The 19,402-nt window shown below is 46.2% G+C and overlaps 1 protein-coding gene across 1 annotated transcript in view; it reads left to right on the plus strand.

Annotated features, from left to right (window-relative positions):
* Nucleotides 1–19,402, plus strand: part of CFAP58 (cilia and flagella associated protein 58) — a 938,919-nt gene that overhangs the window by 710,359 nt on the left and 209,158 nt on the right. Inside the window, exon 15 of the mRNA XM_069611751.1 lies at nucleotides 15,864–15,968. Coding sequence (XP_069467852.1) covers nucleotides 15,864–15,968 — 105 coding nt within the window. The remainder of the gene's footprint in view (nucleotides 1–15,863; nucleotides 15,969–19,402) is intronic.

Genomic DNA, 19,402 nt, shown 5'->3' on the forward strand with positions numbered 1-19,402 from the left:
AATCTATGGGAGAAGTAGTTCATGCTTAGTTTTTTTTAATTGTCTGGGTACCTTGTCTTGGGGATATGGGTTTCAGTATTACAGCTTTCCTTTGGGACTCAGGGATGTCAATCCCAGGTCCATGTGGTGACGACTAAGGGGTAACTGTATCACACCATCAAAGTGTAACACAAACATTGAAAAATAGGTTAAATCATTTTGGTGTGAGATGGGAAACGAAGAACCATACATAAACAAAGATTGCCTTCTACATTGAAGGATATTTTTAATCATTATTGTGCATGCTGGAGAATTAAGTATAATTCCCAGTGAAAGTCTCACAAGAACACAAAGGAAATTTGAAACATATTGGCATTAAATGAGAATTTGAAATATTTAATTCCTGCTGTTGTATGCTTGGAAATGAAGCCCTGAAATACAAGAAGAGATAGTTTAAACCTTGTAGTGCATTACGGGATCCAGGGTCAAACTGCTGCCAACGTCGAATCAAGGCAGCAAGTCTCTGGGGCTGCTGATGTTCAGAAGAGATTTGCCTAGCATTTCTGTGCTGGACTGCCCTTGTGGGTGGGACAAAGACTGATGTGCAAATGGATATTTCTCCTCTGTGAAGGGTGCAGTGAGCTAAAATGTTGTAGTAGATCCTCCTGAGTGGACAGAATTCCATACAAAGGGTATTTGACCCAGGTTTGTTCTCAGTAGAGGGACTCATACACTGCTTTGTAACTCTGCTAATTAGACTCATCTCCATAAATGCTCCATGAATAAACCATAGTGTACTCATGTGAACCTTCTAGGGGCAGTTTCTTGACAACTCAAGCAACTTCCTTGCAGTAGCAACAGGGCAGGCTAAATGTTATATACAGATTCCTGAAAGTAGCCCCGCAGAAGCCCAAAGTTCCAGCAGGCGGTGGTTGCCGTTGTTATCACATGCATCCTCCCTTTCCCAATGTGTAATACTTGTGTGTCCTGGGAGACATATGGCAGGTTAATACCTAAAGATAAGCCACGTCTGGTTTGACATAGTTGCTCCCGAGATTACACAGTTCTACAGCCACAAGCCTTTGATGTCTTTTACTTGTCAAGCTGGTGGATAGTCACCCTGGTATGACAGCATTTTGAGATTTTGTTATCAGTTTGTCTGAGGCTGAGTTTCACCCAGGCATCATCTTCGGGTTGGCCAAGAAGTCTGCCCCTTTGATGCTCTTAGAGTGTGTGGCGTCTTCTCTTCAGAGCAGGACGTCTCCCTAGGGGGAAGCTGGGAAACGGAGATACAAACACTCTCAATACAATGGCTAGTTCTCACCAGGCTGCTGATTACCGGAGACCTTTTGATGTAGCCAGAAAAAGGAATGGAGTGAAGTTAGAATAGCCCAGAAGAAAGGTTCAAACCACATATAGGTCTCCATCTAGGATTATGCTAGGGCTCCCCAAACCTGCTTCCTCTGTCCCGTTCCGATAGCACTCTGGGAATAACAGCAGGCAAATGACACTTGTTACAGCAGTCAGGACTGAAGACTTAACAAAAGCCTATGGACCAATCTGCTGTAGCATTTTGCCTATATATGCATGGGAACTCTCCACTTTGTTCATTCATCTTTGGACTTCAAGACAAGAAGGATTCCCCTGGAACTATGTTAGGGATACAGTCTGTTGGAGAGTCATCTACCATAGTGCTGAAGACGGGAAGCTCAAAGGAAGGGGAAAGCTCTTCATACCCATCCCAATGGGTTGTTTGGGGTGAAAACTGCTCCAGACCAAGGAGTCTGTCTCAGCTGCCTGTGCACTGGAACCAGGATCATGCTCACTGGAGATGAAGGACCACTGCAGGTGCCAGACAATCTTCCTGTAGTGGAAGTGTGGAACAAAAGGCTCAACTTGTCTCTGGAGGCGAGGGCCTTTCAGCAACTCAGAGGCCCAGGTGCAGCTCAGAAACCGGCTTAGCAACTCGAGATACTTTAGAGATCGCTGGACTGGACTCAACTCACTTTGAGCCACTACAGATCCTGCATTGCTGCTTTTGCACTCTAAGTACTCTCGAATGCCAACTCAACCCATTGAAGTGTATCGTCCTTCATGACTCGACCGATGGCTCAGTTCTGTGGTAGCATCTTAATGGCTGACTCAACCTAACAGAAGCATTGTCTCAACCCAATTTGACCACTGACCTGTTGGAAGCCATCAACTCGACCCGTCATGAACGATGATTCAAACCATTGTAAGCCCCACCTCGAAGTCGCCTCGCCTTGCCTTGCATTAAAGCAGTTAGAAGCCTGGCTTGATGCTTTTGAGCCCCAAAGACAAAGGATTGATCGTATTCTAAGCCATCCTATCCCACTGGTAAGACTTAAAGGGCCGTAGTGGCAGATAAGCCACTTTCTATACATATATATAAGAACTCTTCATAAACTGTGACATTTTGCTGCAGAGATTTTTGCCTGAGCACTCCTGTCTATAAACCCAGGTACCTCTTTACTCTAAAGTCTGCTTTCTCAGTATTTTCCCTTGCAGCAGTGGGCCATTGGTGTTTTTTTTTGTTTTGTGCATTTGCATTAGTTTCTTTAAAGATCCTATTTATATAGAACCTTGGTTGGACATTTGTTTATTTTGGTACCCCCATATTATTGTTGTTTGTGTTTCTTCTGTCCCAGTTCACACCCTTCCTGAAGAGCATAGCCTGCTCTCCACTCACATTGCCAAATGAGATGAAGTTGGTATACCTGTTGAGCTGTGTCTGTTTCAGGTTTATGATTGGGATCACTGGTGACTGGTTTGGTAGTAGAGTGGCGCTGAGTAGATGTTTTAGACACTACTCATCCTTGTACTCCTGCTGAGCAGTAGTCATTTTGTCACAGCTGGCTATGTCACCTGACAAGAAAAGAATATGCTCACCTGACATGAAAATGCTTTGAAAGCATTTCAAGGGGGTAAAGGATCCTTTCGTTTTGCATCAATGTTGCAGCTGCCTAAAGTAAGTCTTCTGATATTGCTGGGAGGGCTGATCTACCATAGATACATTCAGTTATAAAAATGCATGAGGTGGCTTATTTTTCAAGCAGGTTAGTTGCATTGGAGTAATAATACCTTTGAGGGGATTGTGTCCTCTGACGTATTCCACATCTATGACAGATAATGTCAACAGCTGTGGTGCTTCGGAAAATTTTCGGCAGAGGGCGTCCTGCGTCGATCCATTGTCCTTCGAGGGCCTCCGTCAAGGGTCGACGTCACCGGATGTTATATATAGGACGCACAGTGCCCTTAGCCTCAGTTCTGTTTTTTCCGCAAACGTGTTTGCTTCGGAATCTCGGCGCGCTCGATTCTTCTCTTCGAAAGCGATGTCTTTGTCTTCTTCTACTACCCCGAAGTCGGGTTTTTAAAAATGTCGGGACTGCAGTTATAAAATGCTTAGGTATGTTTCTGCACTCAGCTGATGCAATTCATCAGTGTTAGGTTGCCGTATTCTGTCCAAATGACAAACTGCACCTCTTTGTGCCCTCCCACTTCAACAACAGCTATCATTTTAACAAACAGAATGAGCATGGTTCTACATGGTCACCTTCACCTTCCGCTATTGCAAACCTTCTGAATAATTTCAAGTTACTTCTTTGCAACCAAATTTTTCTTCACACAGGGCACAGCGGAACCAGTGTCAATGAACAGTTAATCGCTGGTTCAGCATTTCAGTCTCTAAACAGCGAAACTCTGTAGGACGAATGCCTTCTCACGAGCTAAAACTGAAAGTAGGTGATGTAATAATGCACTGTAATTATGCTACTACGCACTGTTATGCCATCCCGGGGACTCTGCATTGGACACTGCAATGGAACAAAGTTGGCAATTACGTGTCTGCAAAGACCTATCATAGACGCCTGCGTAATAGATGGATTACACTTAGATACTGTTCTTATACCGCGCATACTTCTCATTCCATCTTATGCAAATATGCCTTTCAAATTCAAAAGAAGATAGTTTCCTTTATGTTTACCCTTTTTAATGACCATTAGTAAGTCACATGGACCTATGCCCCCTTCCTAGAACTGATTGAAAAGACCCTGAGCAACTTTCTGTTTTTTTATACATTGAGATGTATATATTTAAAGACGCAAGGTAGAAGTGATAGAAATAGAAAGAATACTGTTTACATTTGTTGCATGTGTAGACTGGTAAACGTGCTCCACTACACTGTGGGACCCTTTCTGGGCTCAGGCAGGGCAGTGGCATGTGTTTTAAGGGCCTGCAAGGGGTGGTAACCTGCTCACCCTCCCTGGGCCCTCCTGCTTCAACTTATTCAGTTACATTCCTTCAAATGTTTGGTTATTCGAATATTGGGGACTTTGCGTTTTTCCTAGGGCTACTGGTGAGTTGCTCTCATACAGGTATTTTGTTTAGATTTGTATTCATGTGTGATGCTGGAAATGCATTGGAGGGACAGGGCCTCCCTGTCCTTGTCCTGCAGTCCTTTTTCATGTGTGTTCTGTATTGTTTTCTGCCCAGAAGTCCATGTGGGACTCCTGGCAGTGCAGCTCTTCCTGTTTTGGTTTGGTGTACAGACCCATGGGATACCCTTATGACACCCATGGGTGGGGGTGCAACCGTGTGCCCCTAGTGAATGTTTTTGGGCATGTGTGTGTCCCAGAGAGCAGGGTGTGGCTGGTGGCAGCTCCATGCTGAATTTGGCAGGTGCTCTGAGTATCCTCCATTTTGGGATACTCAGGCCCTGCCATTGGAATCAGTTGATTCCTGATAGGAAACAAGATGGCGCATGTGGCCTCTTGCTTTCTATTGCCTGTTACCTTGTTTTCCCAAAGTCATGTGAAGCCCTTCACATGAAGGTCTTCACATGAAGCCCTTCATGTGGTCCCTTCCCCCTGACTGGCTGTTGGGTGGAAGTTCCATATATGGTGTTGTTGTGAAGTTGTGAAGTCCAGGCCAGACTGGCTGGATCCTTCCCAGTGACTGTATGTTGTGGGTACACCCTGTGGGTGGGACCTTGGTGAATGGAGTGTATGACCAATATGCACTTCTTGTTGTGGATGTCTGGTCTCTAATATGACAGACAAAGACTGAGACAGCCCTGCCCACAACTGGTATGAATGCAGTGTGTAGTGTTGAATGGCTGGGTACTTGTCCCAATCCACATTCCTTGTTGTGAGTGTCTGAGAGGGAGGAGTATGGCCTGAATGCACTGTATGCCTGATTGGCTGACTGACTGCATGAATGCCCTTCTGTATGATTGGCTGCTGAGTGTGACCCAGCAGTGTGGATGAGAGACAGAATAGTATATCTGGGAACCTCTCGCCACTGGAAATTGTTCAGAAGCTGAGTTGACACTTCAAGAGTAACTGGAACTGCTTATCCTCGACGCCCAGCTGGAAGAACTGCTGCTGCATTTGCTTCGACCCAATCCAAAAGCTGTCCAGTTCATTGAGGACTGATCCGAGAGAGGACCTGTTTAGGCGCTCTCTTCCCGTGCCCCGAGGGACCATCGAGCACCGGCAGTCTTCGCCGAAGCTCCCTGGAAGTCAGACCCTCAAAGGTCTGCTGACCGGAGACTGGGACCACCGAGGAGAACGAGGTGAAACACCCGGACATTGACGCTGTCAAAGTCCATTGCTGTTGACCAGGGTTTCCAGTATCGCCGTAACCGCTGAAGGACCGTTGAAGCTGTGTTGCCCAGAAGAGGGGACCGATTGACGCTGTGCCACCGACGACCGGAGCCACCGACGACCGGAGCTGCCTGATCCTTTGCCTAAGACTGTTGAATGGAAGGACTCCCTTGTCCGCAACGTCGACCGCTTTATCCCGCCGGAGAAAGTAGAGGACGCTGATGCGCCGAGGAGAATCCGCTGGTGCATTTCCCACCACCCAAAGTCCACAGAGTCGTAGACTCGACACCCTTGTCGGGCCACAGTTCTTCCGAAACTCTTTGCGGTCCTGAACTATCAAATGCCGAGGTGCCCCGCACACCTCATCCTTGCAGGACGTCGCTGACGAGCACCGCCAGGATCAACACCGTGTTCTCGGCACCCTCGAACTTTTCATCGATGCCGTCGACAGCAAGTTCACCTTCTTCGACGCCTCTTGACGATCCGTGGCTCCTGCTTTAAAGGGAGTCACTCAAGAAGGATCCAACGACGCCTCTCCGAAGACCTCTGCTCTACCAGGTACAATGGGTGGGTAGAAACATTATAAAAGGAAATAAGACTTATAGAACAATATATGGACTGGGCTTGTGATATATCTTTATTTTACAGGTTGCCCAGGTGTGGGGATCTCCACACAGAACTGTGTCTAGTGGTAGGGGCCAGTATTCTGCCCATTGTTCTAACCAGCTGCTTTCCTCCTATGTCTATTGTTGGTTGCCTTTATTAAGTGATCTGTGTGACATTTGATGAGAGTATAGTTGATGCACTTTAATGAGATCTGATAATAATTGTGGGACCACTTTAGAACTGTATATATTTACCATTGTTGATTTTCTGAGCACAAAGAGTGAGTTATTGTGATAGTGTACATAACCTTGAATATAAATTATATAAAGACTGTGTTTTAACTAATACAGTGTGTGGACATTCCTTTGTGGGGGCTTGGGGACTACACTGTACTTAAGAATCAGCCTGCATCATCTCCTGAGAAGCTAGGCCTTGATTGCTCGACTACGTTACCAATGATAGAGAATCTTGGCTGGGGTCCTATGTGCCTCTCCTCTACCATATAGAGACCCCCCCTCCAGTCTTTACATCATGTTTCATTTCTTTCCCTGAACTCACATTGATGTCTAAGCAGTGATGGTGTGTTGCACTTGCATTACACATTTTAACTATTGTTCAAATGGTTTGTATGTTACTGTCAACATTTGGTATTTTTCTTTAAAATCTTTGGCTTGGCCACAGCCTCTGCCCAAGTAGAACTCACAATAGTGGCTATCCATTCAGAACTGGACTGGTCACAAGACAGCAGGCTGTTTCTCTGAGTACATGAAATTCCCAAACGGAATTGTCAATGCTTAAAAGGTAACTGGCATAACATTATGCCATTTTCCCTGTATCGTGTTCAAATATTATTTGGAGTCTTTTTTAATGTTCTCTAGTATTCTTTTTGTGAAGACTAGTGTCCCAAGACTACTCATTGTGCTGAATCAGAATTGATTGCTAACATAATACTAAAAAAGATGTGTGTCCTATTCTATTAGTCTTCAATTAGTATTGAACAGTAAATGATCACTACTGACTGCTACTCACAAGACTAGAAACAGATTAAAAGAAGATCTTCCACTTTGCTGAGGTGTAACTCGTCAAATCTCGGGTATGTGGGCTTCAAAGAGCTTGCAGAATTGTCTTCCAATGAAAATATGGGAATTTGAAAAACTAAAATACGAAATAGCCAAAACAACATTTTAGGCTAGGGGGCTCAGTGTGATTAGGCCACACGGGTTCGACTAGAGATCAAATTGAATCGACTAAAGCTGATTTACTTGTGTGGTTTTAAAATTCGTTGTTTGTTTTATTTAAAATGACCATTTTTTATGATGACTTTTTTAGCAATGAATTGTGTATAACTAATAAAATTTGTATTGTTGAGTTTCATAGTGCTGCTTACCTGCTAGATAGGATACCCATATGAGTTGTGGCACTTTTTAGGTATTGAACTTCTTTTTGTAGAAAACAGACATTGGTCCACGGAGTAAGAAGTTTGCGAATCCCCAACTGTGGCTTGAGGCCGTTTTGAGAATAGTGTCTTCCAATGAAAGGCCACATCTTTTAGTTGCTGCACTCTTTGCACCTTTTCTACAAGGTGGGCTGCGGGCCCAAGATGTCAGCAACTTCTTCCCAAGTGCTCATTCCTGAGGAATATAGTGTACAGACTGTACTTAGGACAGTGCTGTAGATAGGACAAAATATCCCAACAAACCAGTTCTTTACTTTTTCCGGACATTGTCTTATTGCTTTCAAGTACTCCTGGTGAAAGCTCATGGTTGGGACAAGTAGCTATGACCCCAAGAGGGTTACATTTTTGTTGTCTAAGATGGCTCAATGCAATAGGGAGTTTTGATTGGTGCTGAATTCTAGCCTCTAACGTAACCTTTTGGGGACCTTCTTAAACTGGATTAAACTGTCATAGGATAGAACGAGAAAAGATATACCTAAAAGATGGCTCTTACTATGTTGATGGTTTCATTCTTTTTCAAATTACTAAGAGCCCGATTAAGGTGCTTGCAACATGTAGTGCAAGCAGCTCACTATTTGCTGACCAGTTTGGACAACATCGTTTGTGGCTCCATTATGTTATAACTACTGCCCGATTTAAACAGGGTCCTATAAGGAAGGGGATGGCTTCTGCTCTGTGACGGGGTCCTTTCAGATGCCCTATTTAATGATATATGTACTGGCTTTGGGAAAGGTAGATTTGCGGTCTCCTCGCTGGTATATTCTCCATACTGTAAACAAACACCTTTTAATGTGTTTGGTGAATGTTTTATAAAGTATGTGATGAATCTGAGGAGTGTGTCCCCTCTCCCCAGGGGGGAGCCACCCCCTTTGGGACTAGGAAGGTGAGCCTGCTATGCCTAACCCCCCCTAGGGGACGAGGAAAGAGGGATCCCACTTGGGTTGACACCCACTTAGGGGACAGGAAATCCCCAGAATGGGATGTTATCCTCCCTTCCTCTAAACCCTGATACCTTTGTTGGCTATGTGGGAAGTGAAACGTATGATAATCTAAAACATAATCCTATAATGGCTGGTTTGGTTTCTGACCCTCAGTGTCCGCAGTCCTCGCCTCAAAGAGCAGACGAGTAGATGGCCCAGCTTCAGATAAAGAGCCAGTCAAAAGTGGCAAGAGAGAGAGAAGCCTACAGAGCTCGAGAGAGAGCCGATATCCCTGTGCGAGGTGTGGCAAGGCAGAGCGAGAGTATGCAAGGAGTGGGATTACCACAGGTGGTCAGTGCTGCAGAGAGGTCACAGGACCCAGTGAGCGAAGAGCCAGAAGTGCCCGGCTGTGAGGAGCGGAGAAGAGCGAGAACCTATGAAGAGCTGAGAGACTAGCCCACAGGGGAGCTGCCGCCAGAGTCTCGCCGGGAGCCACCAGGAAATGAAAGCAAGCAGGACCCAGTTGACAAGTCGCGTTAGCAGCTGCACGTCAAATTGACTCACCGACCCTCCCAGGGAGCACTTCGCAGAAGACAAAAGTATGCAGTGCAACTGGGGAAGCAGGAGATTGGCCGAAAAGCCAAAGCGAGCAGCATGCTGAGAAACTCCATGGTGGCGAGAACCCAAAGAGAGATCACAAGGTAGGGAGAAGCCAGGACAGCCCCAGAGTGTGGAGTACCACGCGGTGGGGTGAACCCAATGAGACCCCAAGGTGGGGTGAGAATGAAGAAGCCCCAAGTGGGGGGGTACGGAGAGATCCCAAGGTGGGGAGACTACCCAGAAGCCACAAGAGGGGGTGAGTACAGAGACACCCAAGGCAGGGAGAATATAGAGATACCCCAAAGCAGGGAGAATACAGAGAAACCCAAAGCAGCTAAGAAAATTAGTGAGAAGTCCCAAAGGAAGGTGAGAACAGAGATAACCCAAGGTAAGGAGTGCATGGAAAACTCCCAGAGCTGAGTGAAACACGAAAAAACCCAGATTGGGGGATGAGAGTGAGACAAGCCCCAGAGTGGGAATATGATTAAGAGGTCTGTGAATAGGAAAATATAGAAGATCGACGCCAGAGAGAGGGACAAGAGATTGAGATAAACCACTGTGTGGGAGAGAAAGATAGACTCTGGTCTGAGAAAAGGACTGAGGGGTGACACTGAATGAATCCCAGGCTATAAAGGAAAAGACCTTTGATAGACCGGAGTGCGAAGAAAAGAGGCTAAAGAGACACTCGGTTCATGTTTGGGTGTGTGCTTCTAGGCAAAGACACTATAGTAAAGACACCGCCAGGGTCTGGGGGTCAGAAACCTGCCACCGTCGATTTATTTTAGCGATGTCCCAAAGTATGTCTTAGTTGGTTTTCTGTTTTTCTTTGCAGTGGTAGGGAGAGAATTCAGGTTGGAATAGGATTCTGGACCGGGGACTTCATTTATGTTAGACATCCTGATGCACACCCATTTACATATTTCTTTTTAGAGTAGGGCATAGCATTTTACGTTTAGCAACAGCTTAGGCCCCTTGTTTTCATTAAATAATAAAGAAGTGTTCAGATAACATGTCTCTGTGTCCATCTCCTGCTTCCGACCTACTAAAAGTAGCTACATTAATGGGCCTCATTATAGGTTTGGTGGTATCTCTGCGGTAAATCTGCTGAGATACCAACAAACTGTATTACCTTTACCGCCACTTGGTCCGTCTGTATTACTGCTGGATTACAAGTGGTGACAGGTGGTGTTAGTCCTCATTAATTTAGTTCCAATGGACTCCATGGGGCATTTCCATGATATTACCACCAGCGGTAATTCTGATGGTGGTAATACCGCTGAATTGGCTGATTGTGGGCAGTAAGGTGGCGGAAATACCTCCAGCTTCTTGCTGGTGGTTTTTCCTCCACCCCCCCCCCCAAAATTATAATTACTGCCGCATTTTACCACACTGCCCAACTTATGAGGCCGATTGTGCTTTGTTATTCATTTGTAATTAAAGGCCCACTCACACAGAAAATGGTTCCTAAATGATAGCTAAGATGGTATATTATGCCATTGAGCTCCAATTACATGTAATTTGCTGTATGACTTAATTACAAAAAATCAGTCTTCCAAAAGAGTCATCCTTTCATTTGGGTTACAGACAAATACTACTTAAAACAATGGTGTGGCAACACAGTGGACCTCAAATAGAATCACCAAAACCACAGCTTAGATAAAAGTTGGGTATCCACAGAGGGAATGGTACAAAGGAAACGCATCAATCTTCGACCCACACAGGTAAAGTCCCCTTCCCACCAATTTAGCATATCATCCATCATCACCTCAGTGGTCTGCTGTCGATTAAGGCTTTGACCTTGGCCTTGGAAATGTTCCTTTGCTCTGGAGATTACAGGGGAGTGAAGGCACGCTCTGCCCTCATGCGTAGGTGTGACCGTCGTGTTCATCCAACTTCCTCCATTCACGTGACTGAAGACCAAAAAATGGAGCTCTAGCGCATTTAAAATACTATTCTTTAATAGACCTCTAACGTTTTCCTTGTTTTGTCCACACCCTCTGAACAGGAGTTTTGTTCTTTCACATGATTTGTAACTACTTTCTGCTCATCCACGTCTGATAAGGCATCGGCTTCTTGGTCTTCATCCTTGCTGAGATCTGCTTTTGTAATTCAATTGCTTTTTCAGCTGCGACACACTGGGAAAAGAGGCCTCCTCTCTTTTAAGTCCAGCTCTGCTATAACCCATTCTGGAAAACATCCATACTTTACTTGATTTTTATATGTATACGTTGGCGCTTGCCGCAATCTATACACTACGTAGCCAGCCTTAAGAATACTTCATCTGCTTGCGTTTTGTTTGTGTATTTACACATATAAAATGACTTAACGTCTACATTGTTTCTATAGCATAGGTTTCTGCATCTTGAGCCCAAGATGCCACTTATCTTTGATACTTTCTTGATGCCTTTGTAGAATGTTTTCATTCTCTTGACTCTGCTTTTCTTCCATATTTTGTCGGTTCAACTTCATTTGTGTCGTCACCAATCTGCTCTTTCACTCAATGGTTCTGCTTCTTCCGGAATTTCATTCAAGTGGCCATCATACTGTCTTGTATGCAGGTATGGTTTTCTCAGTGGGAACCTCGCTTCCAAGATTCTCCTTGGTAATGGTATTTTCACTGGTACTGCACGTGTCTCACATTCTGGTACCCAACATATATGATATCATATGATAGTTTATTTATATAGCGCCGATACACAATGTGTTTCAAAGCGCTTCAAGGCAAGGGAGGGAACAAGGGAAAATACAATGACATTCGTACAGACCATGAACAGTAAGGATGTGAAATTAACTATCGTACCGTGGCCTGACAACATTTCAGATAGTCCAAGAGCTGAGACATAGATAAGGAAGGGAGGGGGAGAGTGGGAAGGAAATGGAAACAGACAGGTGACTACCGTACTAGGCCTGCCTGCATTTCTGGTAGAGCCGGAGAAAGCAAAAGGTGAGGGAGGGGGGTGCAGAAATGAAGGGAAGGAACAAAACAAGCGACTATCGTACTAGGCATGACAACATTTAAGATAGTGCTGGGAAGGGGGGGAGCAGCAAGGGGAGGGGAGAGGAGAGAGACAAGGTTGCTATCATTTTTGGACCAGAGACAATTCTGATAGAGTAAGTGCACAGAAGAAAGTAAGGGGAGGAGGGGAGGAGATAGGAAAAGGAAGAAGGGAGGGGGAAGAGAACAGAGTAAGCAGTCAAAAAGAGTGGAGAAGCAAGAGGGGAGAGCGAATACAATTGCAGAAGTCGGTAGTAACACATAATGTTGCAAGCCAGGATACAAGATGAAGATGGGAACAGCATGATTCAGGGCAACATAAACGTATGCACAGGCAGAAATGGGCCCATGCAGAAGCCGAGTGATAACTTCTCTTGTGGTTTTAGTTTTAAAAGGGTAAATGGCCATAAGGGAACCTCGTCGTGCCATTCAGCTGTTTTTGTTTTGTTTTCACATTCTTATTTCCGGAGGATCGTCCGCTCCCTGGGTTTGGCCCCGTTGGACAGTGGGTATGCCGTAGTCTCTGGGCTCCCTGCTTCTTCTCTTCCTCCTCTTAATGTTATCCTGCTCTCTGCCTCTCAACCTATTACTGGTGCTTATAGGTTTCAGCCCACCTATCATTGTCCCTCAACTTCACTGACTCTTTTGCATTGTAAGATTCACTGTGAGCTCTGCTCCGTCACCTTCTAGATACTTGCCCTGAAGGAGGCTGCTTATAATCTAGAGATAAGGCCACAGGTCTGGTGGTTCTTGAACTGCACGTAGCATTGCTACACATTATTTAGTTGCGCCTGGATAGTCTCTGGTGGAACTGCAAGAGTGAAGACGGCGCCACTTTACACCTGTTTCGGTTACGTCAGAAAGTTCCCTTATTGTGGGATGAGGTTTTTTAGCGTATAGATTTTTTGTTGAGTCTTGGATATTATATGACATTTATAAAGCGCCTATACACAAGTGTTTCAAGGCGCCACTAGACAAGGTAAGGGGAACAGAGGGAAGACCGACAACAATCTTACTAGGCCAGGTGTCATTCAGATCGCGTAAGTGCAAGGGAAGGGGGAAAAGAAAAGTGCGGGGGGGGTGGGAGTGCAGTACATGGGATACTAAATAATAACATAAAATAAATAAGAACGGCCAGCTGGTGGCAAGTGCAGACATAAGTGCTGGTTTGGGGACTGTAGGGATACAGAAAAGTAGGGATTCCTCCTAAGCCTCTGGTCTGTGTGTTGGGTCTGTTGCCTGCTAATAAAGGTTGGTCGGTCTGTCTGCTGGTGAGTTCTTTTGGGTGTACAGGACTCGTTTGATGGCAAAGAGGCACAGTTTATTCTTTGGGAAGAGTGCTACTCGGCCAAGTATTGATGATTGGCTGGAGGGTCTTTTCATGTAAAGCAGCGACTGGATTAGGTATGATGATATTTGGAGTACTTAAAATGAATTATATGACTAACCCCCTTATTTGTATTCCTCCTTTCTTTAGATCCAGACCACGGTTGCATACATGCACCCCTAAATCCGACATGTAAACCCACCTCCACTCAGCAAATCCTATGCGCTAGTGTACTTACGCCTGCCTTCGGGTGGCGTAGTGATCTAGGGATTTGTGTGGCCATTCCTATGGCGAGAGGTTGCACGCTCGAATCCATGAATATGTCTTGTGCTGCCCAATTGTGGGCATTTGAGGGACTGCCTGGGAGCCGTTCCTAGGAACGCCTTTTTTTTCACATGTTCTTCTCCATTTTCTGTGTTCCTCCCCCTACTCTGTCCTATGTGACGCTCTCACCCGCGCTCTGCGTGGTGTCTCGCCAAGGCGCTTAATGGCCCGCAGAGATGTGCCGAGGCTGCGCAAACTCCACGCAAGTCCTGGAAAAGTACTGCGCATTCTATTCCATGAATCAACGAACGCGGATTTGCGCGCAGTTTGGCGAGCAAGTACCCTATTTTCCACGCAAATAATAACATGAATCAGGCCCTCATTCTGTTTGTAGCTGTGTATGGAAACAAAGTAAGGACTTTGAGTAAGCAGTACTCATCTCTGCCTGCGTGTTGCCCATTTCTATAGACTTCACGATTCATTGACCTACCTCGCTGATTGTATGGAGCAATAATGGATTTTTACGTTTATATCGGGCTGTTTGATATTATTTTCATTTGTATGTTTTGAAATCCAGCAGACTGAAGCTCCTTGCGGAATGACCCAATCTATTTAAATGGCTAATTAACCAAGGTCCAAGGGGATGCGAATAATCTTTGCTTTTATTTCATTTTGTGAATCAAACGCATTTTGTGAATTTAACTCAAACTAAATCACACTGCTAAAAAGGGTGTACATGCTGCCCTCTTTTTATTAATCTGCCCCAATATGTCCCCCATTTTGCAAATAATACTTTGCGAATGCCATTTTCTCTTGTTATGTCCGATAGTGTAAGAAAATGCCTGCAAAGATATTTTGCCCCATTCTTTCCTGCGAAAGAATTGTGCACCAGAGCAGTACATGGACCTTGTGGCTAGGCATACATCACAACCTGTTGCCTTTCCAAGGTGTGTGAAGTCAGATGTGCTCGGTTAGTGTGGGGGCGATTCCATTGAAGCCAGTTGGGACGAATGTTAAGGTGGGCGAGCCCATTGACGTCTATACAAGTCAGCGGTGTCATTACTTGCCAGGGATTCACAGCCTCCATCTGCATGTCATTTAAGAGGTTCCACGGCATTGGGTCGCTTAACTCTGAGGGCCGAGATCAAGCAATGGAGTGAGCGGGGGCGGGGGAATGGTTCACAGAGAGGTTACGCTCCTGAACAGGAGACACTTTGATTCACAAAGTTGCGATCTGCAAGTCTCCTCACATACTCTGCTGTTTCAAGGTTTCTAGGAATCAATTGCGAGTGACAGCTACTCTGGTAGTTATTTGTGAATAGAATGGTCTCTCGAGGAGTAACTTAAGATCAGGAACGTCTTTGTGAACCTTCCCATGGACATTTGGAACCCCCAAACAGTTCAACCTGAAATCCAACCTGATCACTTGAAAGAATTTCATGTGAAACTGCATCCATTGCTTTAGAATTAAGTGTTAAGAACGGATCAGGCGGGCTGAATTGGGTGTCATCCGTTTAGGGCCCGAGTTAAAGGCCATAGCGAAGCTACAGCGTTTAAACAGGGTCCTTGGCCCGATAACGCCCCATCTGGCACGACAGAGAGGGTCTAAACGGTATTAGCAACCTGCTTCCCAATCTGGTAACCTGGTGCTGAGAACATTGTATTTCCATTGCATGAACTGGACGCCTGACCAGCATCCTGTTCATTGAATGAAAATACTTCAGTAAGATGGCTGCCATGGATCTGGGAGGTGGGGCTGCATACATGCTCTCTTCCATTTCCATTTCCATGCACCAGGAGTGGAAGCAGCAGCAGCTGCGGCAGTGACATCTGCTTCCACTGCAATCGGGTAAGTAGGCATGGGGGAAAAAAGGGAGGGGAAGATGGCGGGCGGGGGAAGCAGCTATCAGACAGCTTGGAACACAGGCTTACAGCTGGAAATTCAGCCTATATTATTCCTTGCCTCCTGATTGGCTGCCTCCCTCGTGCTGGTGATGATAATGGATGTTATCAGTTTAAACCCAAACTCGTATGACTAGTACACATTTGTTTATTGTACATCTGAATGAACACCACCGTTTTCTTTGTACAGGCCAGCGACCCAAGCACCTATGAATTAATCCAGAAGATCCACACTCTACAGAAACGGCTAATCGGCAAAACCGAGGAGGTGGTGGAGAAAGAACTACTGCTGCAGGTAACATGATATTTTCTCTTCTTAGCAGATTTCTGTTTGATTTCACACTGCAAGCTTCATTTGGATTTAAGACAATGGGAATTCCCTAGGTCCATCTCTGTTGACTTTCAAAGCGCGGGTTGTTACCCCTGGCTGCAATTTCGGAAATGTACTCTAGATGGCAGCCACGTCTAAGGTAACCTATAGTTGAGCCTGTATGTGCGATTTCTTTTTTGTACTTTAATCACGGTGTCAGCATCTGCAGGACTGTAAAGATCAAAGATAAAAGTTTCATAAAGAGCTCGCGGGACCCTAACAAGGTTTTCAAAGTCCCCGCGAGCTCCCCTTATCAGAAGTGTTTAACCCATTCTGCAGTGCACGGTGCTACTGCGAGAACATGCCCCTGTTGAATCCGGGCGATGCTCCGGGCTTTGGACTTTTAAATGCCGAATGCAACGGCCCCTGCACCATTGCTGCTAGCTCTTATTATTGCGAAGACATTGACCAAGAAGACGCTTTTTATATTGTGAGCGATTATGAGTGCGTGTATTGGAGTGAAAAGGCTTAGGTGTTTATCACCCAATCAAGTTACTGTACCTTTCATTGTCTATATTACTATCTGCGTGTCCTTTGGACCGTCCGTGCACTTCATTTTATGTAAACAATGGACCATACTAAACATTTTTGCGCATTTACAGCAAACTTGTGAAGATTTTTTTTTCACAAGCATGACATTAAATGAATATTGGTGAACACAAGTGTTATTTGCGGCTAAATAAAGTTGAAGCAGAAGGCTGCGAACCCCCATATATTCTGTAACTGAACGAACGCAGCACTGTTATGAGCGTGAAACCATGTCCAGTCACTTCCCCGCTTCCAACCTCTGCAGAGAGCACAACAGAGCGCGCGCTCAGGTTCCTTTCTCAGCCGGACTTTCGAGTCAAGCCTGTTCCCCCAGACGCAGGCGCCTGAAACGTGGCGTGTATTCGCCACTGGAGGGCTATCCGGGCGATATGCATTGACACATAACAGATGAGGATTGCATGGAAGACGAATTAAAACGCGTGTGTCCGTACGTTCCTTTACGTTGGCCTCCTTCATCCCCACTATCTTCTGTAAATTCGGGATGTTGTCAATAAAGGACAGTAGAATGAGAAGCCTGAGCCACGTCACACACGCCACATCGACACCCAGTAGCCATCCTTGGAAGTTCTCCTCCAGTTCAAAGCCAGATGAGCAAAGCACTGTGCGCACGTACATTAGCGTACATGCAAGCCTTTAGCTCTAGGACATTGGGCCTCATTGCGAGGCTTGCGCCGACAGAACGAGGGGGGCCGGTACGGGACCGGCCCCTTCATTCCGTCAGGGCTGATTACAAGCTTCCCATCGCGGGACCCAGATCGGATGCCTGGTAAAACCAGGCGTTCTTTCCGGGTCCTGCGAGGGGAAGAGAGAGGTAACAACGGGACACTTATAAGGTGCCCGTTGTTACCTCCATCCCCATTCCCATTGAGCCCAATGGGGGCTCAAAAAGTTATGGTGTGTTTGAAAAGGATTGAACAACTTCCTTCCACCTGAAAAGTGAAAGCAGACCAAGCTATTTGAGCCAGGCCATGCATGCCTCATAGCCAACGATAGTTCAATGGTTTGTATTTGTCACCTCCTCGAAGAACTCGACCTAGACGTCTTTGCTCTCACTGAGACAATGTTTATGGCCAGTTCTGTTACTAGTTTTGACACTCTCCTCCCTGTTAGCTACAAGATCCTCTCCGAACCCAGAACCAACCGTCCTGGAGGTGGAGCAGCCCTGATCTTTCCAGAGTGGGTTCCATCCTCTGTCATACCAACGCAGGCCTACTCCTCCTTTGAATGCCTAGTCTGCAGGCTCTGGATCTCTCCTGGCCTCTCTCTAACTGTGGCCACCATCTACAGGCCACGTGGCCAGGTCACCCTCTTCCTCTCTGAAAGGGCCGACCTCTCCTCTTCTCTCCTTGCCTCTACTTCTCAACCTCTCCTCCTCTGAGATCTCAACATCTACCTGGATGCTTCTTTTCCCTCCTCTGGCTTTTTCCCCAACCTATGCGACAGTCTGTCTTTCCATTCTGCCCTCTGGCCCGACACACTCTGCCGGACATACTTTGGATGTTCTCATCACCTCAGACATCCCCCATGCCAACCTTCCCATCTCTCCTGGACTGGCCACTTTCTCCTCTCCTCTCCTCTCACCCAAAACTCTCTATCCCTCAAGCAAAGCCTCCCCAGCACTGCCACCTACCTTCTCGGTCATTTGGCACATGTGTGTGTCACTGGATGCCTTTGCCTCTACATTCTCAGCTCCTCCTATTCCTGCGGCTGACTCGCACCCTATCACAGCCTTTTCTAATCTGCATCTTTCTATTTCCATCACTCTAAACATCCTTGCCTCCTTCATGAGAATCCGGCTGAAGCCTTCCTCCAAATGCAACTCTTGGTAAGATTCCGACTCCGCCATCCTGAAACGCAAGTGCAGGGTGGCTGACAGGAAGGGGAGGGCTTTGGGCGCATTCACTGACCTGCCGCTCGCTCGCTCCAAAGGCAATACAGACTCTCTGTCCTGTCCAAGAAGAGAGCACACATTCAAGCCTGCGTCTCTGTGCCCTCTAACAACACGGCCAAACTCTTTAAAATCTGCAAGGAACTGGCCAATCCTGTTGCAGTCTCTAGCTCTCCTGTTCTCTCCCAGGCCCTCTGTATGGCTCTGGCCTCTCACTTCTCTGCTAAAACTCAGGCCATTCTGTCCTCTATCTCCTCTTCTTCTCCCTCTTCCTCTCTTGGCCCCCCTTTGGCTAACTCTCTCTACTCCGCCTTTCTCCTCTTTCTCTCTGACAACCCCTGACAAGGTTTCTGACAAGTCCGATCTATGAAAGTGTTGTCCACCAGGTGCTCCCCTGCTCCTCCAGAAGCATCAAGGACCATATTGACACCCTCGCTCCAGCCTTGGCCGGTTTCTGTAATCACTCTTTTGCAACTGGAACTTTCCCCTCTCCCCTTAAGCACTGCCTTGTGACCCCCTCCTAAAGAAGCCATCTGCCATTACTACCTGCCTGGCAAACTATCACCTAATCTCCATCACCCCTTTCCTGGGCAAACTCTTGGACAAGCTGGCCATCTCCTAGCTTACTCTCCACACTAAATCTGTTGGCTGTTTCCATGACCATCAGTCTGGCTTCAGAGCTGCCTGAGGCACGGAAACTGCTCTCCTGAATGTGATGCTGGAAATGCATTGGAGGAGTCCTTGTCCTGTAGTCCTTTTTCATTTGTGTTCTGTATTGTTTTCTGCCCAGGAGTCCATGTGGGATTCCTGGCAGTGCAGCTCTTCCTGTTTTTGGTTTGGTGTAAAGACCCATGGGATACCCTTATGGCACCCATGGGTGGGGTACAACCCTGTGCCCCTAGTGTATGTTTTTGGGCACCTG

Source organism: Ambystoma mexicanum, chromosome 8 (assembly GCF_040938575.1).
Source record: "Ambystoma mexicanum isolate Mex_15411 chromosome 8, UKY_AmexF1_1, whole genome shotgun sequence".
NCBI lineage: Eukaryota > Metazoa > Chordata > Amphibia > Caudata > Ambystomatidae > Ambystoma > Ambystoma mexicanum.